Raw genomic sequence first — 26036 nt, 5'->3', positions numbered from 1 at the left:
TGCTGCGTTGTGTTCATGGTAAGGACGCGTCATCGAATCATCCGAGAATAAGCTTCAGCAAGACCTGCACCGAAGCTTGACCGACGCCACGAAAGCCTCATGGACGGCATAGATCATATAAACACGACGGCTTCTGAATTTCAACGCTGTGTCTTCATTCCCTCTCCAGAACTCGGCCTGTCGGCTGTTTTAATGACATGAGATCATTTCCGAGGCTCGTTAGTGTTCGGGCTAATTGGTGGATAATGTTCCTCCTCTTCCCCACGTTCTCCGGATTTCTCCATGTGGATACTCCCCGCGTTCGCTGTACTGAAAAGTAACACTGATTGGAGGCATCGAACGGATAATTGATACTAGAGGCGTACTTGCGGCTGATAATGGTGCTAAATGGCACACCGGCAACCAGGTATGCTGCATCACGGGTATCTTGAGACCTAACCCTGGACATACAGGATACACTGTGCTGGTATAAAGAGCCGGCCAAGCTTCCTCACTCGCCAAAACGAGGATAAGCTTTCTTCACAATTCAGGTCATTTCGAGACGTCTCGGTTCATCACCATGCACTGGGCTACTCTTCTCCTTGGCCTATTCGAGGCATGCGCTGCCATATCTACGATAAACCGGAAGGCATGCCAGTACCCGACCAAGAAGCCACTAGACGGTTGCCCTAAGAACACAATTCTCGTGGGCCCTGGGCGGAACTTCTCTACCATTCAGTCCGCAGTGCTGAGCTTGCCAAACGATACGACACCACATCACATCCTGATTCTTCCTGGAAACTATACCGAGCAAGTAAACGTCACTCGTCCTGGCCCCGTTTATCTGTTTGGTCAGACAAAAGCCCCAAACGATCAAAGCCAGAACACTGTAAACGTTATATGGCGTAACGCTACCGGAGCAGGCCTATCTACGCTAGATAACGCATACACTTCTGTCCTCACGGTCGCGCCGACTTTCAACGCAAGTACGACCGGCTCAGGGCCGACTGGCAATCCCGTACCAGCAGACACGCCATTCGGCAACTCCGATTTCCGCGCGTACAACATAGATTTCAGCAATTTGTACGCGCCTTACTCGGCTGGCCCGGCACTGGCAGTCTCAGTAAGCTACGCAAACACAGGCTTCTACTACTGCGGATTCTACTCATACCAAGATACCGTCTACGTTGGCAAACTAGGAAATGCATACTTCTACAAGAATGAAATCGCCGGACAAACAGACTTCTTCTATGGTTTCGGCACAGCATGGATCCAATCTAGTCTCGTCTCCCTTCGCAGTTGCGGCGGCGGCATCACAGCATGGAAGGGTACAAACACAACTTTTGTCAACAAATACGGCGTCTACATCCACGACTCTGACGTCAAGAAAGCCAACTCATCCCTCTCCATAACCGGAAAATGCGCGCTCGGCCGCCCTTGGAACTCCCAACATCGCTCCATCTTCGCAAACTGCTATCTTGATGATTCTATCCAACCGAATGGATACATTGAGTGGGGTACCACGGATAAGAGAGTGAACTTCAATACCACGATGGCGGAGTACAAGGACTACGGACCTGGGTGGAATGAAACTGCTCGGCTAGCGAGCAATGTCAGTATTGTTATGGACCGGAAGCAATATGAGCCGTACTCTACTCTGGAGAAGGTGTTCCAGTACCCGTTTTCGGGAAAATTTGGGAACACAGCGTGGATTGATAGGAATCCTGAGAGATGATCTATGGGTTAACATAACAAGAATTATAAATCTCTAGCACTGCGACTCTCGCCGATTACCACCAAATGTGGAGAACATATTTTAAAGCTTGGGTGATGATGTCTATTAGATTCTATTCATTACTACACGGCTCTTAAGAAAAATCTAATTTCCTCTATATCGTCAAGGGTTTGTAGTGTCTTTCATCCGAAGGTTTGCTCGGGCCCATCTAGAGATTGGAGAGGTTCATCGCGCTCAACGAGAACGAGCTGTAACTTTCTCTCCGCATCCCTGTCTCTTCGGAAACTTCCTTCTATTTGTATAAATATGTTACCAGATTGTAAGAAACTCCGAAACTCTCTGCTAACAACGATCCTTTCTTAGTATTGTGAATCCCCCCACGCACTCACACCACTACTATACCATAAAATCGGCTGATTATGGGGAAACGGAGAAGAAAAGGAGATCCCCATACTTCCAAGAAGAAGAAGGTCGCCCGCTATCATTGCCTTACTTGTGGTGAAACCAAACACGAGCGTCACTTTGCTGACTTCAACCCTTCTGCTGAATGCGAGCATCTTATAAACACCTGTAAATCATGTCTTGAGAGATACGTAGACTCACAGATCGAGGACATGAACGTAAGAATAGGTGGAGACGACAACAAGACATTTGGCATCCGCTGTCCAGAATGTCCTGCTATCATGAAGGCTGACGACATCGAGACTGCTGCTTCCGAGAACATGTTTGCGCGTTTCAAGAAACTTGAGCGTATCCATATCGGCAACAACACACCAGGATGGCGTTGGTGTCAGTCTTCGTCTTGTGATGAGGGACAAGTGCATGGGGAGACGCCAGATGAAGATGAAAGCAAAACAGCCAAAGAAGAACCAGATACAACGGACATTTGTATATGTCGTAAGTGCGGAGCACTGTCCTGCGTACCCTGCGATCGACCGTATCATCGAGGAGAATCGTGCAAAGCATATCAACTGCGCATCAAAGGTCACGTTGATGAGGAGGATGAAGCGCTGAGGGTCATCGGTAATATTACTCAACCCTGCCCTGAGTGCGGTGTACGAATACTCAAGGACGGCGGCTGTGATGAAATGGAGTGTAAGTAGCCGTGTTCAGCCAGGCTTGAGCATGCGCTAGCTAACCCAACTAAGTACCAAGTGCCGTGCAGAATTTCTTTGGAAAAATAACGAAGGATAAGCCTCTCTAGATACGAATATACTCTTAAAGTTTATGCCGTCTTTGCAGCATTATCATACTCCTTCCAGATCAACCCCTCAGGTAGCACTTTCCACTGCTCATCCTCACCCAATAAGCTCCCCATCTTATCCCATTCTTCCCTCAAAATCCTCGCCTTCTCTTCATCCCTCTGAACAATGTTCGCCTTGAACGGTTTTGGCTGCACCAACATGCCCTCTGTCAGGTCATCTGCATCGGGTAGCTCCACCTCGCCATGCTCGCCCTTACCCGGCTCAAACTCAAACGCCCAGAGCATTCTCGAGATTGCCAAAAATAACGACCGCTCCGCAATATGCATACCCTGACACAACCTCCTCCCTGCCCCAAAAAGAAAATGATCCCGCTTACTCGCATCTGAATTGTTCGCCGCCTCAGCCGCAGTCTGGCTATCATTCGCATATCGCTGCGGATCGAACTTGCGGGGCTCAGCATGCCGCGTGGGGTCATTATGTATGGCCCAAACATTCCACATTACGCCTGCGTTTTTAGGAATCGTATACCCCATGTATTCATCGTCGCGGACCACAGCGTGCGGGACACCAAGGATGGCAGTGGGCATCCAGCGCATGCTTTCCTTTACGCAGCCGCGAACATAAGGCAGATTTGGCGCGTCGTCCAGTGTCGGGAAACGATCGCCACATACGCGGTCAAGCTCTCCGCGGGCAGCTTTTGCAACCTCTGGGAACAGAATCGTTGCTTGAATGACTTTTGAGCATATGAATCAGTGTAGGCTCTAGAATACATGGAGATTGGGTACAGTTTACTTACAGCCGATGAGCGTTGCAGCCGTGGTATCCGATCCTGCCTCCAGCAACGAACCACTCACGTAAGCAGCAAGAGCGTCTGAGAAGTTCTCCTCGTCTTGCGCTCGCACTAGGTCGAGACAAAAGCATGGTTTCGATGTTCCGTTCTTGATGGCTTTCTTCACATTGAGCCAGTGGCCAATGTATAGCTCGCACTCCTTCTCGTGAAGGTTTCTTGCGTATTTCCGCAGAGGAAGCGCCCAGTCAGGTAATGCTCGAAGTACTGGGAAGAGATCGAGAAGGGCAGCTGTTGTCTTACCCGAGATCTCTGAGAACTTCTCGAATCCCTAGAGGTACCGTTGTCAGGAATATGAGCAAGAGGCTCTTGGAGGTAGATGAACTTACTGAATAGAGCTGCTTCAACTTGGGATCATCGATACTTATAGTACGGAAACCAAAGATCATTTGTGTGGTCAATGAGTTGGTGTAGCGACGGATGTGGTCGGCGAAGAGATCTGGACTATCCAAGAACCCCACGAGCATGGCCTTGTTCTCTAACTCTTGGTATGGGACGTATGTCCTGGCTGCCTTGATATTGAGGTTGTTGTGCACGATCTTCCGGATCATGCGCCATGTATCTCCGTACGGCTACTTCAATAAGCGTTCTGATCAAATGATCATCACGAAGCCACTTACCATGAGCAGCATTCGCAATCCACCGCTTACTTCCGATGCCCCGCTCACAATGTTACTCAAATACAGATCCGGACGCGACGAGTATATACTACTGCGCTTGTCCAGCAGATCCTTTACAGCCTGATCCGACGACAATACAATCATTACCTTTGTACCAAGGATGAGTGAGTACACTGGCCCAAATTGTTCGGCCCACTTCTGAAATTGGAGATGCGGCTTCTCTTTTGGCATCAGATGTAAGTTTCCAATGATGGGCAGTGTCGGTGGCCCTGGAGGGTAACCTGCTGGCCTTTGACCGACTTTACGTAGGCTATAGGCAACCACAGCTACCAAGGCGGCCAGCAACGCATAGAACGCAAGAGACATGGTGACGAGAAAGAATTGTAAAATAACCGCAGGGTGGTTCCTCAGAAGTAACAGAAGCGCAGGTCACGAAAGTGTCTCAGGACGCAAAGCCCTTCAGCAATCGGGACGCGTGCCGGGTTTAAAACCATCCCATCAGCCAAGCAGACATGATGCAAAGACCTGTATTAGAAAAGTCTTGCCCAGCTCGATGTTGCCAGCAAGCCCATCTTGCGAGGCTGTAGTCATCGACATGGTAATATAGTGCTCGCAGGAAAACTCCACTATAGTAAGCATGAGCCCGATACTACTGGACCGCCATTGTGTAGCGCTTACAGGCACCCTGACCTCGAATACCGTTCCGGCAGTTGTGTGGAGAATTGTTATACCCATATCCGCATTCGCGCGGGGCATGCATCTAGTTCCTGGGAGAACCAATGGACCTTCCGTAACGGCTGGCTGCTACCTGTACATGATGCGGCAGTGACGGAAATGGACTAGCTCACCGTGCCACTGCTGCACTGCATCGAGCACTGCAGAGTGATACTATCTTTTCGTTGTCTTTTTCGGATCCGAACCTTGCTTTAGTATCAAGCCGTGTATGATCTTCGCCTGCTTTTTCCAGTTCGTTCTGGCCTCTGATACTTTCCTCACACCCATAATCGAAGCCAAAACCAATTCAAGATCTTCCGTGCATTGCATGTTGACAAGCTGTTAGAAGGTTATTACATTTCGTATTGTATCGAGCATATGCAACGAATCTAAAAGGAAACAGGACGTGGCAGGAGGACTGTCACAGACAAAAAGGAATTGCATGCACTATGCACAACATGACAACGAGGCCCTCATTTTTCCCAGTACACAAAAATTGCAAGGCAAGGTATCGAACTCCAAAGACCGCAAAGACTGACAGACATGAAAAAGGCATAATGCAACGGGAAAGGACATGCGTCTATAACGCCATGAGTCCGACGATAGCGACAACAATGGCAAAGACGGAGCCACCCATACGGCTCAGACCAGGCTGGACAACGGATCCAGCACCCATGCTGGAGCCACCCTGAATGAACTGGCCTTCAGCGGTAGCACCACTAGAAGAACCGGTTTCGGCAGCGGGAGAGTTAGGGTTCGCAGCGGTGCTGGTCTGCTCGACTTCTCGACCGGCACCGCCTCCAGGGTTACCACCAGGTACCATGGCAACATCGGTAGCCTTTGAGTCGTCGTTGTCCTTGGCTTCACCCGGGTTCTCGCCTGTGCCCATGAGCGAGCCCAGGACGACTACATCGTCGGTGATGGCGACGGTGTTGTTGGTGCCAGCTTCGTCTGTGTACTTGTACGTCTTCTTGCCCTTGATCTGGGCGCCCTCTGGTGGGTCGTAGCACTCGACTGTGACTTCTGAGAAGCGGGCGGCGTAGTATCCGTTGGTCATGTAGGGCGAGTTCCAGTCAATCTCACCTCCTGCCCAATCGATTGTTCCCTTTTCATTGGTGGGTAGACCGGCGGGCCAGAGGGAGAGCATGACGCGGGCAGGTGTCTGAGGGTAGGAGTAGCGACCAGATGTCTTGTTCCATGTCGACTCGCGCTCCAGGGTGCGTTGAGTTTTGCCGTTGATAGACCATGTAAGGGTGTCTTCCTTCCAGTCAACGCAGTATTCGTGCATGGATTCAACCGTGTTGGAGTCAGGTACAGTAAGGTTTTCGCCGTTGGTGTCTGGATTCGTGTTAGTCTTGTACAAGGGGGCTTGTGCGGATTGTAGGACTACTTACACACTGTGACACCTTGCGAGTAGTAGTTGGACTGCACGTGGCCTGTGTCTACACCAACCCACTCGAAATCGATCTCGTCCTTGACATCCGACATGAGAATGAAGGCGGTGACAACACCCTTGCCCTGGGCGGTGCTCAGCTTGGAGCAGATCTTGCCGTACCAAACGTAGTAGGTAGAGGCCAGAAGTGTTCCGACTGTGCCTTGTGCCATGGTCAAGAGGGTGGATTTCTCCTTGGTCTTGGGGTCTGTGTAGATAGTGGGCATGCCCTGCGACTGCCAGTTGATCTTGGATGCATCTCCCAGGTACTTGTCGATGGTCTGCACATCGTCCAGGCTGTCTAGCGAATATGTTCCAGATTTGCATACAGGGCCGGGGACGCACGAGTCGAACGAGTGTGACATGAGGGGGTCGCAGCCACCGAGGCAGAAGGCGCCGACACCGCAGTCGCCGTATACTGCGCGCTTGTTAGCACCACTTTCACCACAGTGCGCCTTGGCAGGACGTACGAGAGCAGCAGGGAGTGTCCTGAGGGCAGTGGCTATCTTTTGTGCATTTTGCTCCAGCGAGCGCTGTGCCTGCGAATATCGTGGCCGCAAAGGCGGCGGACAGTAGACTTGGTACCATGGCTTCGGACCGTTTGCGGGATCTTCGATGTCGTGTAAGCACTTTATCGTCGGCAAGTGGAGTCGCGGCGCGATCAAGACAATGGTATCACGACGTCTCCCTCACTCGTCGTGGGTCGCTCTTTTGGCCTTGGCTGGGTGAAACGGCAGGGTGCACGCGTGAAATATCCGTCGTGTGTGTTCCCCTGAGACGGGATGGCGCGGTTTCGGCAAGCGAGTGTGAGGTTTGAAGAAACCAGGAATTAAGCTGTCGGGTTAGTAAAGCGAAGGTGGTCCCGAGGGATAAGAAAGATGGACAGAAGAGATGGACGGAGGCAGGAGCGAGCGGCGACACTCTCTTTGAAGAAGGGGTGGCCCGAGGCGTGGGCAGATACGGGGCACCATCCACACACGATCACGCTAGCCCGCAACCTCACGGAAAGGCTAGCCGCTTGTGTCGTGTGTTAAATGCATTGCTTGCATTGGCGCGTTGGCGTCACATACAATCGTTGCTTTCATCGCCCTCTCGAGCACTCTCACACGCGGTAAAACTCATGAGACAGTCGTCATGTTTTACCCCTCGAAAAACAATTTCTGTCAGCTACCAGCTGCCCTGCATTGGCCTGCCCTGACGATCCTGGTGTTGCGCACCGCTATCGCCACCCTGCATCTATCGATAACCGCTAGGGGCTATAATTGGCTCACCCTGCAGGACCCTCGCGCCCCACGTGCTTTGTTTCCCCATGAAAAATCCTGGTATCCCATCGTCATACTTTACTCACAAATTTTCCCGTCTTAGCTTGTCCAGCTGTCGCGCATTGCCTTGTCGCCGCTATCGTGGCATTGTGCTGTTGTTTGCGGGGTGCCACCCGTAAGTTTGGGATGGACTCCGCTTCCGCTGGAGCGGCACAACACGAGCAAATTGCACGTCGCCTGATCACCAACATCTGCATCGTCATCACGCTACATCTATAGACCGACTAAGAATAACCCGTGTCGTTGAACATCACTTCGACAAGAGACTTAGCTATCGACCTAATGACAAAGACGAGCATTGTAGATCCCGCTGAAATCACTCCGAGGCTGCGGAGACTACCACCAGCCTTCCCTCCTAAGCCAGCCTAAGGATCTGGCAACAACGATGGAAGTATAGGTAATGGGCTCTTAGTCTGTCCCTAGAACCTTTTAGGAATTGCGGTTTCCTTCCTTCAAGTTGAAGAAATGAAATCCATTTATCGTTTTCGTCAGTAGTGGCCTTCCAATCAAGCTCTGGCCGTTGTCGTCGAAGATCCCGAATTCGTTTTCTTGGGCATCTGAGTTGACCCATACTTGCGCTTCTCGATATCAAACCCTGTAGAGGTGGAGATATGAAGTCAGCACCTCACCCTACATTAGCGTTCGACGCACGTGGGGCGCTCTCCTTGCACCCACAATCAACGACACTTCTAACATGATATCCTATCATGATACAGAGCCTTTTCCGTCACCCCAGGAGACCTATGATGGTAGCTAGACGCCTAAAAACATGTGTGGTAATGAGTTTGAGACGAAAAAGCTGCAGTGTAATCATCGTACCTCGGCACTTTCTCCGCCCTCTTCACTCTTCGCCGTGAACGTAGCCAGCTCGCACTACCATCGCACGACCCGCCATCTCGTCCATCTTCCAGACTCCCTATCAGGAACCTTGACTGTTGTTCTCATCCCTTTACACTGACGTATCTACATGTCCTTTCTTCTCCACGGCAGCACCGGACACACAGGCATGGGATGGGTCGACCTCGTTCCGCGAGCGGGCAAACTCCACATCGGCGGTCTTTACGCTTTGTACCAAGGCGACCTGATAGACAAAGCAGGCATAACTCACGTCCTCTCAGTAATAGACTACGACCCACTACTCCAGGAGAAATTCCAACATCTGAAGCATTTCCACATCCGCTCAGAAGATCACCCTAATACAAACCTCCTGCAATACTTCCCGGATGCCGTTGCATATATCGACTCGGCACTCAACAAGGAAGACGGAGGCGTTTTTGTTCACTGCGCAATGGGGAAATCACGGTCTGCGGCGATGGTATGCGCGTACCTGATGTGGAAGTACGAATTGACTCCCGAGGCGGCGTTGGAGCAGTTGTGTGAGGGGCGACCGATTTGCGATCCAAACCCTGGATTCAAAGAACAGTTGGAGTTTTGGGGCAGCATGTGTGGGGCTAGTATTGAAGAGGAGAGGAAGAAGATATATGAAAAGTGGGAAAAGAGTAGGTTCACCGGGGAGGTGTGGGAGTGGGAGGCTCGGCTAAACGACAGGGAGAGGGAGAAGAAGGAGCAAGATTTAGGAAGACAGTTAAGAGCAGTACCAAAGTTATAAAACTCCGTTGCATCACCCTAACAAAGGTTTCATAGGATATCACTTTTTGGTCAAGATTCTGCAATCACCGAACATTGCACTTTAAGAATTCTCAGATGACACGATTGATGAATACGTCTGTGCAGCTACTCAAGGACGTCTTGAGATCATACGCGTATCGGAGCGTGTTGGGTAGTCTAGCTCTCCGCCTCCACTCCCACCAACAACCGCCATTTTCACATCTAATCTATCCCTTCCACGGCTTCGAGTGCCCCTTCTTCGGCTTGTAACACGGCAACCAGCTCGTCAGTGCGCTCCTGAACAAGCGTTGGCTGACCGGTCCATCCGCGACCGTAATACCCGTCGTCCTAAAATCAAAGCAATGCTCCGCATCCCTCAGCACCAGCCCAAACAACTCATGCTTACTAGTCTTCTTTCCACACTTGGGTACATCCTGAATGACCTGCACGCCCTTGGGGGCGAAGGGCTCAGCAGAAGCAGGGGATAGGGTGCGCCACGGGTCAAATTCACCGTTCGACCAGTACGTGTTTGAGGGGCGGATGTCCCAGCCCCCAAACACCTTGTTGGTGCGCGAAGTGTTTGGCCAGTCTGGGAAGAGGGAACGTGGAGCATCAGGGAATTGGCGGTGACAGATGTCATGTTGGTGTTGGAGAGAGTTGTACTTTGAGACGAGTTGTTGAGGGCCAAGGTTGGCGGATTGGAAATACCCTAGACAAGTGTTAGCATGATTGATGCAAGAAGAAAAGGTGAGAAAAGGAACACATACCCCACTGTGTGCAGTACTGCCAGGTCCAGCTAATCATCGCAGGATCCGTGAACTTGTGGTTCAGATCACAATCACCAGTTGTGTTGAGCTTTCCTGAGCACTCTGTCTCAAGATAGCTGTTGACATTGGGAAGGAAAGCAGGGAAGCTCGCCCATCGGTCCGTGGTCCACTTGGCACCCTTGCTCTTCGCCCAGCCCTCCTTGGGTGCAGTAGCATTCGTCTTGGGATCCGTCTCGATGAAATCGCAGAAGCGACGCAGACCCGCCGCTCCACCTTCCATACCGTAAGACTGCCATACGTAGAAGATGGTGGTGAGCGCATCAGCAAAAGTAGCATGCGAGTTCTTCGCGGCTCCAAGACCAAGGAATTGCTCCTTCAGCTTCGCAGCTGCACTCTGGTCAGAATCCATGATCTTGTCCATGTAGCGGACGGAAGCTTGAATATCGGCAGAGCAGTTGCCGAAACCCTTTGCGTTCATACCGCGCCACACAGGGTCAAAGTAGAAACTCTGGTCAACGGAAGCCTCGACGGGGGCTGAGGAGGCCCACGACGCGTAAATAGTGTCGGGGTACATGTTACGCATAAAAGCAGCCCTCATGCCGGGGTAAGAACCACCCACGAAAACCCACGGTGTCTTGTCGGGTGTAAGTGTAGCGTTGATACCCGTCCTCTTGAACTGCTTCGCAAAGCGATCAACATCTGCCAGCGATTGCTCCGTCGTCAGGAACTCGAATGCCTCGGGTGGCGTGTTAACGTCAATGGGTGTAGGTGTCGAATTTCCATAAAAGCGATGCTCCCACACAATTCCAATGCCGCCAAACTCATCCACAAGCTGCTTGAAGAAACTTGTCTCGTTTTGCAACCTAAAGAGAGCATTTGGCTCTGCGTTCGCCTCGCCCACGTCGTAGACAAAGATGGGACCACCAGCTTTGTACCCGCTCGTGGCAACCCAGTACCTGTTGAAGAAGGTACCTTGGTAGGAATAATCCTGGTTCTTCTTCTGGGCGAAGTTGTCAATGGGAAGTTCGACATATTCCGGGGTGATGGTTTCCGCTTTAGCGGCAGCTACGACCGTGCTATCGGCTGTAGTCGCAACCTTGAGGGATTTGAGAGCCGTGAAGTCGATCTCAGGGTTGTCGAGTGTGGCCATTGGCGTGCCATCAGGGTTCATGCCCATATCGGCAAGCAGGTTAAACTTGCGTTGAATGGCCGCATTCATGGCATTGGTACCTTGCAATAGCGCAAGGGCCACCGCCGCGATAGATGCTGAGGAACGCATGCTGGCGACGGAGAGGAAGACACGGAGCGTGACGGAAGAATAGCAATCTCCAACTCACAGCCCAATCGCAACTGCTCAAACGACAACAGGAACTCGAGGAAGAGGAGCAATGCGAACCAACGGTCAATCAACCCTCCAAACCGGGAGCAAGCCATATATACATACCGCGTGCAAACCACGCTTTCCCCATTTTACCTTTCCTCCCTTGCCGTGCATCCATGGACCAGGAAATCGATCAGCAGGCGGCCTAACAACACTCGCCTCATTACCGGTGCAGTTCGCTGTGCGCCTGTTAAACCGCAGATAGCACCGAAACCAAAAAGCTTGGTAGATCTTGTGTACTGTTCGCGTACCACCATTGCCAAAGAGAGAAGGAGGTTTGTGTAGTGACCAAGCGCGGTGGATCGAAGCACAGGAAGCTTATCGGGCCTTGGTTCGCGAAGTGGAAGGTCGATAATCGTTCATTGGCGGGGTTGTGCCAAGCGAACAAGCCGGCTTCCTCCTTTAGCCTAGGTTTAATTGTTAGAATGATGCGCCTTGCGCAGGGTCTGGTGAGCACTGTGGCTTTGAGCCGACGGCCGGGTAGTAGACGGCGGTCAATCTATCTAGATGTGGTCTGGAAGACGGTGGAAGTAGATCGCGTGGCGAGTTCGGCCGATATCTACATTTGTAGGCAAAGAAGAACATGTTGGATAAAACAGTTGGTATGATATAACCACAATCGTTGACCTGGGAGCGCGCACATTGAAATTATGATTATTTCTCATGTTCACGAATTGATCTCGTCCTTTGCTTGCTACATCGCAACCAGTCAACACACCTCCAGTGACAACACATCTACGACCAGCTAACCGACATTGACCGGTCGGTCATGTCACCATCTCTCTCCGAAAAACGAACCCTGTTTCTCCAAGCCAGTATCATACACAAAAGAAAGAAGTCTTCCAATTAATATTACCAAAGCGTGCAGCTTGCAGAAGAGCCGCTTCATATAATCTTACATTAACCCCACAAAGTGGTCCAGATGCCGGGTATCGAAGATTGCCATGCCACGACGCCGGACCGGAAAGTTTCAAATACCCATGTATATTAGCCGAAGGTACACAGCCTTCTTGTTATATGATGTATCGTTCCCAGCTCAATGTTGAGCCATGTGGTTGCTGCCATTAGCGGCATTCGGGAACTGGATTTCTGGCCAATGACTCGGAGCGTGGCCCTGAACCCCAGATGTTTGAACAAGCCCTTGACCATCACTTCCGGTCCCTTGGGATCCGGAATCTCGGCCCAGGGTCATGAGGGTAGTAGCTGTATTTAGGTACTCGCCGGGCTGTCCCTGTTGTGGCTGCATATACGCTCGTGTCCATTGACTCCAGTCCTGGGCTGCGTACCCATTGGTTGAATATGTGGGCTGATGACCGCTATTGGCAATTTGAGCGTTACCGTAGGCGTACGCATCGGTAGAAGGCTGCGAAATGCTGCCGGAGGCTGCTGCTGCCAACGCTGCTGCATGGCTCACATGCATGTTCGTCTCATCGCCACTGCTGTATGCTTGTTGTTCGTAAACCCTATTGGTCTGTTGAGGCATAGGCATGGGGGTTCCGAGATTGTATGGATGTGTGGTGCTTCCTGACAGATTATTGTATGCGCCCGACTGTGAAGTGAGCGTAGGGTCTGTAGGTCCACTGGATGGTGTTGTATATTGTTCCCGATACCCGCTGTTGTCATATGTGGGGGCAGTGGACGCCGAGCGAGGAGCCTGCATTGCCACACGAGCGAGAGACTCGGTTGCAGTACGCTTGACAATGCTGTCGTTGATGTTACCAAGCGACTGATCGACGATCCTTGCAATGGCATGTTTGAGCTTGTTCCCAGATCCTAAGAAATGATCGCATTCGCCAAGCACATTGACCCAAGCTGACATGTCAGCTTTGAGTTTAGTCATGTCTACGGGCGACATCTGATCTTGCCTCATAGACTGAATGAAGAGAGTTGTGAATGCAGCGGCGATGTACACGACTGTGTTTATCCAGGGAATGTCCAGACTCTTCTTCTCCATCATCATTGTACAGTTCTGCAACATCTTCTGCGATGCGGTTAAGCATTTGTCCAAGTTGGAACTGAGTATGGCCGGGTCAGTAGATCTGCAAACACCAGGATGGTGCAGGAGCAAATTGAACGCCTGGTACCAGTACTCCAGATAAAGTGCAAAAATATGATCGTCCTCGGACGCGTGCGACGGATCGCGCAACTCGTAGGGGATTTCCTCTTTCCATTGCTGTATGCCGACTTCAAGACGTTTCAGGCTCTCCACGTATGCTTTTGGCGAGTGCCGCACAGCATAGATAGTCTTGTAGAGTTCCATCTCCCAGACGGTGTATTTGGCAACTTGAATGCCCACTTGAAACGAGCATTGGTGAAACGAGTCCAGCTTGGCTCCTTCGCCAGGAAGGCAGTCATTCATAGGTTCTGGGAATTCGACGTCGATGTCATCTCTGCTAATGGGTATGGGCCGTCCAAGTTTCCCGTTCAGATTGACAAGTAGCGCGTGTACGGTCCAGTAGACTCGCTTTCTCATCTCAATATCCAGCTTGGTCAGTTCCCCTGCGCCGTCGGCCCAGACCTTGACAGATCTGTGTAGGCCAAGTTGTACTGCGAATAGATAGACAGTCGAAGTCATGATCCATGCCGCACCAGGCTTTGGAAAGTTTCGGAGATGGTGGCATATCATACCCAGGGCTTGGACGTCTTGCCAGCCGTGATTGCCACGGATAAGCTCCTTGTAGAAGCTCGCCGCATAAAGGTAATGGGCATGCGAGTCGTCTAGCATAGTGCTACCACTCTGTTGGTTGTTTCGGGTCGCAATCTGGTAGGTAATGGTCGCGAGCATCAAATGTACAGCTACAATCTCGGGCGCAGAAGGGACGAAGCTGGGGTCATTGCCAAATCTCCAGATCTGTGTGCGTTAGCATGATGACGTGTGGCGGCAGGAGCGTATCGTACCAGTTCCATAAAGGTAGGCTTGTGCACAAACATTGTGTAGGGGTTCAGTGACCGCAGATACCAGATGGCGTACTCTTGCAGCTCGCCATATGCCGGTAGTGGCGGTTCCTCGACATGTTCACCGCCAATGGTGACATTGACCAGGGTCGTGTAGGACATGGGAGAGCTTTCATACTCAGCCTCGCCCGTCATGAAGTCTGTGATGTTGATTTCGGTGCCGAAGATTGACAGTGATGTGCCCTTGATGTGGCTCAGGAGTGCATCTCCAGCCGCAACGCCGAGGTAGTTGTCGCCAATTGAACCGTGCTTGAATTGAGGCAGAGATTCGATCTTGACCGGAGTGCCAGCGGCGACATAGCCTGGTAGTGGGGAGGTGCTTGTCCGCCGCGGTCCATCGTTCCAAGCTTGGCCGTCGTTGGAGGCTGAAGACCATGGATGGCTGGGTGGTTGCAAGGCGTTGTAGGCAGGTGGCGCTCGGGGTTCGATATGGTTTTCCTTCAGCTGGGCCTGCAGGTCAGCGATGTGGGCGCGCAGGTACGAGTTCTCCGATTCCATGGCCTCCGCGTGGCCGCGTACTGTGGCGCGCCCGGTGATTCGGTCCGTGGTGCGACATGGCGTCCTGTTCTGCTCGCATGGTGTGCATCCTTCGGGTCGGCCGTCGCAGCGGATCTTGCGCACCTGTGGTTGTTGTTAGTTTGTTTGTTTGCTGGACGACATGTAAGAGGAAGGCGCGTCGCGATGACGTCGCAGGCGCGACGAAATGCTTGTGCGATGCGACTTGCCCCATCGACCTGGTGAAGCCTCCATCTCCATCTCCCCCGTGGCAATGGGTAAGACGTACCTTGCACCGATCGCACGCCTGACCCGTCCGCTTGGAGTCGGCGAGCTTCTTCTTGACCGAGCCGGAAAAGTCATTGTTGTTGGACGGGCGGTGTTGTGGACTCAGCGGGTCTTGATGCTCGATTCGCTGGATCTTGGAGACAAGATTGGGGTCATCGTCCGGGGGTCGCTTGGTGGCCATACTTTTCGTAATGCACGTCGAAACAGGAACGAGACGGGAAATGCCGATGGAGAAGACCGATGCAAGTAAACCCAGCAAAGGTGGTGCGCCTCGGGTGGCTTGCGACTATCACCTGTCAAACGAAAGACACATGACTTTTCGCCTCGAGTTTTCTGGCTGCTGGGGAATTGAGCGTCGCGGCGATCCAGCGCGACCTCTGAAGCAGTCTGTAGTCCGGTCTGCGAAGAGAGTGAAGGAAGAGGTGAGGTTTGGCTGCGCTGGGAGTGAAAGGGTGCGATTGAAAGCGCGTTTCTCGGCGATGCCTGCAAGGGAACAGGCCCATTCTCCGCAAGCCCTCAGCTATCGACTCCAGTCCGTCCTTTATTGGCCACACACTGCCTTGAAACCTTGACCTCCAGACGGCTGTGACGGTGCCTGCCCTGACATATTCGGCGAATTTAGTTTGTTCTGTTGCCGATCGACACGATGATCCGTCCTGATTCGCCATAGGTTCTGCTTTCTCTGGGACTAACTCATAGCTTGCCCGTCCCCGCTCCTGCCCAAAGCGGCCCTCGAGCTTTAGACTCACCCACGATCTGGTATCCTTGGAGATTGCCAATGCAAATCGGTCTGACGAACCGCCTAGCATCATCTAGAGGGACATCACGGCGACCATCATCCATTACAGTCACCGCTACCACGCAACCAACGAAACATTCCAAACGACCGAACCCCTCGTCTAGGCCTTCCATTTCCGACTAGGTTCCAACTCCGACCTGGTGCATATCAACACCCAAACTTACGCCCACATCAAAATCACGCCAACACACAAGGCACCTCATGGCGTCCGTGCGAACCTTCTCATTGCCGCACTACGAGGCCTACCCTGTCCACGTGGCTCTTTTCAAGGATGTCAAAAACGCCTCCTTCCTGAGGCGTCAATTACTCGAGGCCAATCCAGACTACGACTATGCCTTCTTGGATGCATCCATGGTAGGTCATGGTTCACTACCTGTTCATTGCTTTTTCTCGTTACCAGCATCACTTTTTCATCAACGATGATGCCAGCCACCCCCCGCAATGACATGCCAGGGTCGCTGAGTCATCTGAGATACAATCTTGAACTTTAATTATTTTCTCGTGATAAGATCCTACGGGGTGTGTAATATTTTATCCTCGTATCAACATGGATAGATATGCTGGAGCGAAGCATTATGGCTTCTGGTCAAGCTAGCTAGATACTCCATCTCATCTCAGCACTAATTTGAGCACCTCAACATGATATTAACACATTTGCCCCCTAGATACTCACACCCCATCACCTCCTCTCTGCCACCTTCCTCGCCCTCCACGGCCACTTAACCCACCGCGCAAAAACGCGAACTCCCCATTCCGAACTAGTTTTTCGCCTCTCACCCAACAACAATATCGGAGAATCCTATAAGAAATTTGGCATCGCCGATACCACCACCGCGCTCATTGCCGTTAAACTACCTTTGTCTCCATCATCCATTGCGTTAACAGATGAAAAGTCTACTTACGAAAAGGATGAGAGTATCACGAATGAGAGCGTAAGTTCGCATTTGGGAAGTGCGGTAGAAGGAACTAGTGTTGAGTTGGGAGAGACAGGGGAGGAGTTGGGTATGTGGTGTGATGTCGACAAGGTGAAGAAGGTGTACAAATTGGGTGGAGATGGTGGGAAGAAGGGTAAGAGAGGCGCAGTTAATGGGAATGGTGGTGACGTAGAGAGGAGGAAAGCGGAGGAAAAGAAGGACATTGAAAGCGTTGTTCTGGGTATTATTGCCCTGAAAGGGTCGTGAAAAGAGATGGGATCGTATGAGAGATGATGAGACGACAGTATACGAGCACCACAGACGTATGAGTAGAACACACGATTCAACTCAAAGAAACTTCTCTCCAGCTATGCCACAAGTCTTCGCGACCATATAGATATATCTACACTCCATAATCTATGACAAAAGCACCAAAGCTTAAACCTCCATGTATTCGGGCTTGAGGAAGTCGGCCATGTTCTTGGGCCTGGGGTATTGGTTCAAGTCGTGGTGGTGGTCGTCGTGGCCGTGAGCGTCGTCTGCAGGACCAACGTACTTCATCTCGTAGACGGATCCACACTCCATGCAGCGGGACTTGGGCTCCTCGCGGGTAAGAGTGATCCAGAGGACGTTGTGAGAGTCGGCGGGGAAACCAGTGCAACCAACGTACTGCTCGTTACCAGCGGAGTTGACGGTGATGGGGTCCTCCATCGTGCCTGCGGTATATCAGCATCACATCACACCACCGGGAGTCTAAAACCGCGCAACACGCATGTTCCTTCATCTTCCGGGGGGTAGCATAACGTACCGAGACGGCTGGCGTCCAATGGCCTCATGTCGAAGATGTCGATACCCTGCATCTTTCCGAGAATTTCGAGACGCTCAAGACCGGTCGCCTGCTCGGCATCGGTGGGGACGGTACCGGGCTGCGCACCGGGGGGCAGAAGGTCGGCCTCGGACTTGATTTCTACAGAATTGGCCTCGTCAGCAATTGATGGTTTCGGCCTGTCGTAGCCGCGGCGGTGCGGATGACGAGGTGCGGGCGCAACATACGGTCGAGCTTCTTGAAGCCGGCGAGGACGCTGGGGGAGTCGGCCGAGTGGCCGGTCTCCTTCTGCGCAATGTTGCTCTCCTTGGCCTCCTTGCTCTCGGTGGACTCCCCTGCTATGGTGTCAATGGCACATCGTACGATAGCTCCTCGCGAGACATACAGCGAGCAAAGGTGGTGGTGAAGGTGCGGCGGGTCGCAATGGCGCGGGGGGCCGCACGCCTTGCTGCGGCGATAGCAGAGCGCTGGACGAACATGGCGAGAACGATTGGGTGGAGTGGAGAGGGTGGGCGTGGTTATCGAGCTGGTGATGTTCTTCAGTCGTGAATTGACGAGCCGACGGCAGAGGCTTGGCGCTACGATTAGGTAAGGCATGCCACAGAAGGCTGCATTGGCTGCCACACCTGAGAGTCGTTGATTCATCAACTGCTCCTTCCTGAACAGCTTGCACGGGCACTACAGCATATGTATGCAGCGCTGTTGACTGCGCTACTTTGATCTTAGACGTTCAAGAATCCTTATAAAGGTGTCTTGTGCGACTGCGTTATCTTTGCTAACCTCGAGACCTCTTACTCCCACCAACTGCTAAACAGATCCTCCCACTGACACCTATCTACCTCTTTCCGAACAGCTAATCAACCATGGCCTTCAAACCAGCGCTCGTTATCGTCGACGTGCAGGAAGACTTCTGCCCACCAGTGAGTGGCCATGTGTGGTGAGAAGGCCTCATACTGATAAATCCAGAACGGGGCACTGGCAGTGACAGGTGGACGCGACATCGTACCGACAATCAACGAGTTCCTTACGTATCCGTTTGTTCTCAAAGTCGCGACCAAAGACTTCCATCCCCAAGATCACATCTCGTTCGCATCGAATCACTCCGCGCCGAACAACAAACCCTTCGAATCGACGTTCGTCATCAAAAACCCAGAGAACCCAGACGAGACGCAAGAAACGCGACTATGGCCCGACCATTGTGTGCAGGGAACAAAAGGCTCTGAGCTGCTGCCCGAGCTCCACGTCAGTAAAGTGGACCATGTAGTCGAGAAGGGCCAGGACAAGCGCGTGGAGATGTACTCTGCATTTGCGGATCCGTTCAAGAGTCATGTGGCCAAGAGTAATCTCGCAGACACACTGCGCAAGGCTGGAATCACCGACGTGTACGTAGTAGGCCTTGCAGCCGACTACTGCGTGAAGTTCACTGCGATTGATGCACAGAAGGAAGGCTTCAAAACGTGGGTGGTGGGCGACGCGACGAAGGCGGTGGATCCGTCAGTGATGGAACAGGTTCACAAGGAATACGAGAAGACCGGAGTCACGGTCATAGGTAAGGACGACGCGCAAATGCGGAAGGTCAAGGAGCAAGTGCAGCGGACGCAGGACCAGGACGCGAAAGACGCAGGGAAGGCTGGCGAGAGCGTGTTGGACTAGACCCAGCACTCCATAGACGAATGGCGAATTTCAGATAGCGTGTATCCTACAGGACAGCATGTGATTTGAGGGAGCATCGAGGTCATGATTTCCTAGTTCTCAGCGCCGGCGCACTCGGAATGCAGACGCGTACTAGAACCGGGTACTCTGTCCACGTCGAAGAAACAAGCGGCCCGGGCTCCACTCCATGTCAAGCCACTGTTCCTGGAATCGCAGGTAGAGAGTATTCGGAAACAAAGACTGCTCCGAGCCGTGCCGCATGCGCGTGTCGCGTACTTCGTATGGTGCACTGACATGTGCCGACTGCGGGGCAGCAGATGTGCAGAAACACAGCCTGGCGATCTCTATATTAGGGCAAGTCACATGAATGCGCAAAAGACTGTATGCCATGTCGCCTGGCCTTTGAGTCTCCTCATTGCATGCTCTTTCCACAGTCGAGCGTTGTTGATGTTTACACTTTGCCGCCAAACAAGTTCAACGCGCGGGGTCGCTAGTTTTTGTGAAGCGCCCATCGTCATTGCTGAGACTAGAGCTCACTCTCGCCGGCACCCGAAGCACCAAGACAACCTCTGCCGACACCTGGCTGCCTGGTCCTAGCCACCTCGCCTCCAAGACTTGCTCCTCCCTCTTCTCCTTCTCTCTCATTTTTGCGGCGAACAACCACGATGCCGCATCTCCCTATAGTCTCCAAGCACCGCCGGTCGTCGGTCAACAGTGCGTCATGTCCCTTGTTCCGGTCGTACCGACTCTTCCGACTCTGTTCCAGCACAAATCGAGGCTGATACATGCCCAACTTTCTAGGTAGCCGCGGATCCTCGATAGACGAGACACGACGACACGATGGCGGCGACGAAACTACCAAGGAGGACGAGACTGTCATGGACTCGGAGCAGGGGAACATGCTCTCTCACATCATATCGCAACTGCGACCTGGTGCCGACTTGAGCCGCGTGACGCTTCCCACCTTTATTCTCGAGCCGCGATCGATGCTGGAGCGCATAACAAAGTGTGTAGTACTCCTACACGTACTACGTATGACCATGCCGCAGTGCTGACCGTTGGGTAGCTTTATGGCACACCCCGAGACACTCCTCCCCATTACCAAGGTCGACGACCCAGTGCAGCGATTTGTAGCAGTGACAAAGTTTTACCTAAGTGGTTGGCACATCAAGCCCCCGTATGCATATCCATTGTGTTCTCGCGCCCATAAGCAACAACTGATGTGAGTTAGGGGAGTCAAGAAGCCGCTCAACCCCATCCTGGGTGAGGTCTTCACAGGTTACTGGGACTACCCGGACGGCACCAAGGGCTACTACATCTCCGAACAAACGTCACACCACCCGCCCAAGTCAAGCTACTTCTTCATGGCACCCGAGCACAACATCCGCATCGACGGTACCCTCAAGCCCCGAAGCAAGTTCCTGGGTAACTCAGCCGCCAGTATGATGGAGGGTATTGCAGTCCTGCGGCTCCTGAACACCGGCGAACGATTGTAAGTCGAGCCCAGATATCACACGTCTCGAAGCTCACTACAGTCAGCTTCGTTACACAACCCAACATGTACGCGCGCGGAATACTATTCGGCACGATGAAGTACGAACTTGGCGACCACGCATACATTCGATGCCCTGAGACAGGACTAACTGCTGATCTCGAATTCAAAACCAAGGGTTATTTCAGTGGAACATACAACGCCATTGGTGGTTACATCAAAGACTCTAGCGGGAAGAACTTGTACGAACTCTCGGGCCAGTGGAACGAGGAGATGTACATCAAGGACTTGACGGCAGGTCTCGGTTGCTTCACTGTTCGAATATGTGCTAATTTCTCATAGACTGGCAAGAAAGAGCTACTTTTCGATGCAGCACATACCAAACACACCCCACCTTCGGCTCGACCTCTCGAAGAACAAAACGACCGCGAATCGCAGAAGCTCTGGCACGATGTGTGCGAGGCTGTAAAACGGAGGGACCAGGATGTAGCAACCGATGCTAAGGCAAAGATTGAAGACATGCAGAGGCAGGAAGCTGCGAAACGAAACAGCGAGGGTGTAGACTGGCATCCACAGCTTTTCAGACGTGTAAAGGGTGGTCATGGCGGTCCTGAGGAAGGCGAAGAAGACCTTGACTGGATCATCAACGCCAAGATGTCAGTACTCATCGTCCCTGGGTATGCAATAAGTGCTGACAAGATTTAGTGATGGCAAGACCCCCGATGAGGTCGTCAAACAAATCCTGCAGATATATGCCATCTTGCCCGGTCAAAAGCCAGAAAAGCAGTTCAACATTCCCTCGCGGGCAAATGATGCACCACCACCGCAGCCACAAGAGGCTGCACAGCCAGCACTTACGGAGACATTGCAGCCCGTGCCGTCCGAACCCTCAAGTGTGCAATCACAGCCAGCAGTCATACCAGGACAACAAGATTCGAGCGTAGGTCTTCCCAGCAACTTCGACGGAACAACAACCACTCATGCCCCGCTTTCCAAACACAGCAGCATCCCCAACGATCCTAGCAACCCCCCAACGATACCTCTCCAAAAGCCCATGCCGCAACCCACTACCATCTCACCCGAGAACCGGGAGGTCATTTCGCGTGAACTGCCGCCAAGCAAGCTCCTTAATTCGAACCCAGAGCCAGAGCCACGAAAGGACGACCTTCTACGGAGGACAGATAGTGAGACGCAGCAGGAGGATGAGTTCCATGATGCACAATCGTGAGTTCTCTTTCCTCTGAAGGGCTGTCATAGATGCCTATCCTACCCATAATCCGGTGTCATGTTCTCTCTTTTGTCTTGTATATTGTGATTAATGCTCACGATCCTATTTTATAGAGTTGTTGAATCGAAAGAACCCAAGAAGCGCTGCGGCGGTGGATGCTTTTCAACCTGCATCCCGTCCTGAAGCTGTCTTTGTCGTGCTTTTTGAATCATCCCCCTGTCCATCTCATAATGTCTTGTGGGCAGCCCGTTGTTGATGGTTGTGGACGTTGCGGATCTTGCCGTGTGATGCCTAAATCATGTCTGGGATCGTAAGGCTGCAGTCACGCTTTCGGGTATAGTGAAGATGGCGGCGCGCTAACCGTGCTTGGTTAATACAACCCCTAACACTTCTAATCTAATTGACCACTTCATCCTTCAATCCGAAGTATCCAGGATCTCACTTTCTTTCAGAGCCCTACCTGTCTATCATGGGCTCCTACGACTGTTACTGTATCTTGTGCGCGGGCACGTTAGAGATCCAGGCTGTCACAATTGGTTCGATGAAGGAAAAGAATCTGCGCAAGAGGGATCGCAATGTTGGTATAGCAACGGGGAGGCTAGCTGACACGAGTGCTGAAGAGAACTCTTGCTCGTCGGACACCGAGAGTGAAGAAGATGACAGCGGAGCGGAAGATGTGCCTGACGACGAAGCCAGGAAGAAGCGGCTCAATGAATTACAAAAACAAACCGAAGATGATACAGGCTCTGATTTTGAGGATGAGCACGGAACCTCAAATTCTGAATATTCTGAAGATACAGAGTCTGTCGACAGCAACGACTTCGACCTGCTTGCGGGAGCAACTGAGATTACAGATGTGGCTATGCGACCCCGCACCCCCGAGCCCAAGCCTACGGAAGAAAGAGACAGTGACAGTTGGTCACAAACTTCTGACTTATCTTTTGATTTCGATGAGGTCCTTCTCAAAGATGATGCTATCGAATGGGATGAGGACAGCTTCGACCCTAGATTGATCTCGCGAGAAGACTTGCTGTGGCTCAATCGGAGCCGCGCACTGGCTCTCAATCATAAATCTGACCCTGAAAACCCCAAAGCCTATGTTTCTGGCAGGGGTCGTTACGAAGGACTCGGCACGTTTGTGGTCCGGAAAGCTGGACGAGATCCGAACGATGCTAATGTGTCTGTGTTGGACGTCACAGCGTACTCCGATGGGGAAGAGAACATGGCTTTTCCTTTCCACGAGGCCTGCTTCAATATCTTCGCCAACAGCATGGGACATGAAAAGGGACACGAAGTCAACAAAGATGTGATGTGGGAGGTTATGAGAGCCCATCTGGTGGATGAAAGACCGGCTCTAGACGTGAAATATGGGTATAGCATGGCACATGAACAATTCTGGGTAAATGTGCCGGGCGAGGAGTACGTGGTATGTGATCCTGGTCCTCGACTCTCTCTCAGGGGAAAGATTCCAGAGTTGTTATCCGGCTCTATTTTGAATAGAGCTACGGAGGTCTTGGACTTATCGAACAAAGTCCGTAGCGACCCGACCCAAATTCTCCCATACGACATTCTCCTTGAGATTATCGGGTACATGGACACAAAGGACATGCTATCATTCATGAAAGCTTCTTACCACGTCAACAGCTACACGCGTGAAGCTGCCTTCTGGCAACATATGATACACGTTCGTATCCTACCATGGTTCAACGAACTCGGTCATTTCGTCGAGAATACCAGCACCGATGCAACCGACTACAAAAGCCTCTTTCTCTGGTCTGATGCACTGACCCGTCCCGATATCGGGAATCAGGGACCGCTTATGCACATAGCGAACCGACGCAGAATCTGGGAGTGTTGTCAACCACTAGCCTCGCTTTATAAGAGATTAGTAGGCCCCGTCGAGCCCGCTGAACCAGAAAATTCAGATGAAGCGAAGGCGATTTTGGAGGCCTCCGTTTGCTTGTCCACACCTATGACAATGTACCCTTCACCCAATGACTCGGAGACCACTTCTGCACGGTTCGTTCACGCATGGTACGAGATTGGTCATCGGTCCTGTGTCCTCGACACGTATTGGCGACACGATCCTTCGCAAAACCTGTTCTTAGTTGGCATCTCCATCACGTTGGGTGGACAAAGGCGACTGTTTGGCAGTGCCGAGGGGAGCTTAGGACGTCCATTACATATCGAGCGAGGGGAATGGATCAACCAAATCATATGCGACATCGACGAGATTGATATATTCAGCCGCAATAGCCCTAATTATGATTGGAGCACTTATGGTAGACCTGAGGAAGTAAAGTCACTCACAACTTGTCTCATCAGAGATTTGCAGGTACGTTTTGCATTATGCTTACCCACGAGCAGCGGTACTGATAAAAGTTAGATAAAAATGACTACTGGAAGAGAAAAGTCTGTAATGAATCACCGCCTTGCCACCTCTCAGAGGCCGCTTGTGGTGTTGGACAACATGCATCTAGTGGGTTTAACAGGTCAGATTGCTTCTGTAAGTCACTAGATATCGTAGCGTTGTTTTCTCTCATTCGCAAGCCGCTGCTGACACCATTATCAGAACGGTGCCATCTCACGCCTCGGTCTTCTCCAAGCTTCCAGACTGGACTCAGCAACAACCGCCCGGCTACAATACGACACTACTCAGCAACTATTCTGGAAGTATCTAACGCGTCTTCCTTACCAGCAGAGACAATATCCGATATGGTCACATCCTTCTTACCATCACGCTCTCTTCCCTATGTCAACTCGCATTTCACCATTCGACCCGCCCGAGGAGATGATACCGCACGATATCTTCCTATGGAACAAAACCTGTATTGAAGTCTTTCAGCCTGGTGGAGCGACCATCTTTAACTTGCCCAATCAGACAGTAGATGGAGAATCAGCAAAAGAATCGGTGCCTTCGACTAGCGCAACAACGACCACTTGCCCTATCACTAGCCCCTTCCCCGGGACAGAAGCTTCATGCACCAACACGACATCCCCATCCTACCAGTTCCAGTCCAGCCACGAAATTGCTGCCATTCATTCTGGCCGCACGAAGATCTACAGCAATCAAAACTCCTTCGTCGGCTGTCAAACCGCCGCCCCAGCCCAACATCCTCGCTGGACACTTGATATGAATCCCCATGAGGAAACATTTAGAGAGCTATGGACAGACCTCTTAAGGCAAAATTCACAGCAATATGATCCAATGACCGGTGCATTCAAGCCATCTTATGAAAAAGACAACATTGCTTTTCCCCTGAATAACGAATCCATCACCGAAGTCCATGTCGAGCATCAGTATCGTGCTCTTAAGCTCGTTACGCAATCTGGCCGTGTTGGCTATTTTGGACTACCAGGGTGCAAAGATTGGTGGGTTAGGAAGACAGTGGAGGGAGAGCGATTTGTGGGGATCAGTACTTGTTTTGGCAGTTTAGGTGGGTGGAGTCAGACGGCGATGAGGTGGAGTCATTGGAAGTTGAGTCGTGTCGGGGTTTTCTTTGAGAGGGTGGATGAGGATGGAGAGGTCGTTAGTAAGGAGAAGCAGAAGATACTAGAGAATAACGGGGATGGGAAGGTTTTTGAGCAAGGGAAGATCGAAATTGTTACGACTGAAGAAGAAGATGTTGCGTAGAATGGTGGGAGAGAGTTACTGCGTTCTAAGGAGTCGGGTAGTTGATTGGCGTGTTTTTTAGTCGGGTACGTCGCTCCATTTCTCACATGAAAATGTATCTTGCTTCACAAAGATTTAGCCTAATCATACGGATATGTATTTC

At 51.8% G+C, this 26036-nt stretch overlaps 10 protein-coding genes across 10 annotated transcripts; 5 read left to right on the top strand and 5 right to left on the bottom strand.

Moving 5' to 3' along the window:
- Window positions 1-559: 559 nt before the first annotated feature.
- On the top strand, window positions 560-1714 carry GT037_007378 (carbohydrate esterase family 8 protein; the record flags this gene model as incomplete). Its single annotated transcript, XM_038932425.1, has 1 exon — window positions 560-1714. One exon carries the CDS (start codon window positions 560-562, stop codon window positions 1712-1714), a length of 1155 nt encoding a protein of 384 aa, XP_038784913.1.
- Window positions 1715-2397: 683 nt separating this feature from the next.
- Window positions 2398-2720, top strand: GT037_007377 (uncharacterized protein; the record flags this gene model as incomplete). The annotated part of the gene is made up of 2 exons (XM_038932424.1): window positions 2398-2611; window positions 2716-2720. 2 exons carry the CDS (start codon window positions 2398-2400, stop codon window positions 2718-2720), a joined length of 219 nt encoding a protein of 72 aa, XP_038784912.1.
- A 219-nt stretch (window positions 2721-2939) lies between these two features.
- GT037_007376 (cytochrome p450) lies at window positions 2940-4752 on the bottom strand (the record flags this gene model as incomplete). Its single annotated transcript, XM_038932423.1, has 4 exons — window positions 2940-3652; window positions 3716-4037; window positions 4096-4338; window positions 4387-4752. The coding sequence occupies 4 exons, from the start codon at window positions 4750-4752 to the stop codon at window positions 2940-2942; spliced, it is 1644 nt and encodes a 547-aa protein (XP_038784911.1).
- A 928-nt stretch (window positions 4753-5680) lies between these two features.
- On the bottom strand, window positions 5681-7120 carry GT037_007375 (cell wall glucanase; the record flags this gene model as incomplete). Its single annotated transcript, XM_038932422.1, has 3 exons — window positions 5681-6438; window positions 6495-6950; window positions 7003-7120. 3 exons carry the CDS (start codon window positions 7118-7120, stop codon window positions 5681-5683), a joined length of 1332 nt encoding a protein of 443 aa, XP_038784910.1.
- A 1701-nt stretch (window positions 7121-8821) lies between these two features.
- GT037_007374 (phosphatases ii) lies at window positions 8822-9463 on the top strand (the record flags this gene model as incomplete). Its single annotated transcript, XM_038932421.1, has 1 exon — window positions 8822-9463. One exon carries the CDS (start codon window positions 8822-8824, stop codon window positions 9461-9463), a length of 642 nt encoding a protein of 213 aa, XP_038784909.1.
- Window positions 9464-9689: 226 nt separating this feature from the next.
- GT037_007373 (peptidase s28) lies at window positions 9690-11508 on the bottom strand (the record flags this gene model as incomplete). The annotated part of the gene is made up of 2 exons (XM_038932420.1): window positions 9690-10171; window positions 10230-11508. The coding sequence occupies 2 exons, from the start codon at window positions 11506-11508 to the stop codon at window positions 9690-9692; spliced, it is 1761 nt and encodes a 586-aa protein (XP_038784908.1).
- Window positions 11509-12646: 1138 nt separating this feature from the next.
- GT037_007372 (transcription factor cys6 protein) lies at window positions 12647-16160 on the bottom strand (the record flags this gene model as incomplete). The annotated part of the gene is made up of 4 exons (XM_038932419.1): window positions 12647-14461; window positions 14509-15186; window positions 15350-15530; window positions 15922-16160. 4 exons carry the CDS (start codon window positions 16158-16160, stop codon window positions 12647-12649), a joined length of 2913 nt encoding a protein of 970 aa, XP_038784907.1.
- Window positions 16161-16348: 188 nt separating this feature from the next.
- GT037_007371 (cgi-121-domain-containing protein) lies at window positions 16349-17328 on the top strand (the record flags this gene model as incomplete). The annotated part of the gene is made up of 2 exons (XM_038932418.1): window positions 16349-16501; window positions 16813-17328. 2 exons carry the CDS (start codon window positions 16349-16351, stop codon window positions 17326-17328), a joined length of 669 nt encoding a protein of 222 aa, XP_038784906.1.
- Window positions 17329-17499: 171 nt separating this feature from the next.
- On the bottom strand, window positions 17500-18366 carry GT037_007370 (cytochrome c oxidase polypeptide mitochondrial precursor; the record flags this gene model as incomplete). Its single annotated transcript, XM_038932417.1, has 4 exons — window positions 17500-17777; window positions 17870-18028; window positions 18115-18222; window positions 18273-18366. The coding sequence occupies 4 exons, from the start codon at window positions 18364-18366 to the stop codon at window positions 17500-17502; spliced, it is 639 nt and encodes a 212-aa protein (XP_038784905.1).
- A 384-nt stretch (window positions 18367-18750) lies between these two features.
- On the top strand, window positions 18751-25894 carry GT037_007369 (uncharacterized protein; the record flags this gene model as incomplete). Its single annotated transcript, XM_038932416.1, has 12 exons — window positions 18751-18807; window positions 18854-19528; window positions 20071-20254; window positions 20342-20546; window positions 20607-20717; window positions 20772-21032; window positions 21080-21357; window positions 21406-21688; window positions 21738-22216; window positions 22713-24595; window positions 24647-24766; window positions 24833-25894. 12 exons carry the CDS (start codon window positions 18751-18753, stop codon window positions 25892-25894), a joined length of 5598 nt encoding a protein of 1865 aa, XP_038784904.1.
- Window positions 25895-26036: the final 142 nt, after the last annotated feature.

Source organism: Alternaria burnsii, assembly GCF_013036055.1.
Source record: "Alternaria burnsii strain CBS107.38 chromosome Unknown 715, whole genome shotgun sequence".
Lineage (NCBI taxonomy): Eukaryota > Fungi > Ascomycota > Dothideomycetes > Pleosporales > Pleosporaceae > Alternaria > Alternaria burnsii.
Note: the sequence above shows the minus strand (reverse complement) of the source record. Positions and strands in the feature narration are given on the sequence as shown.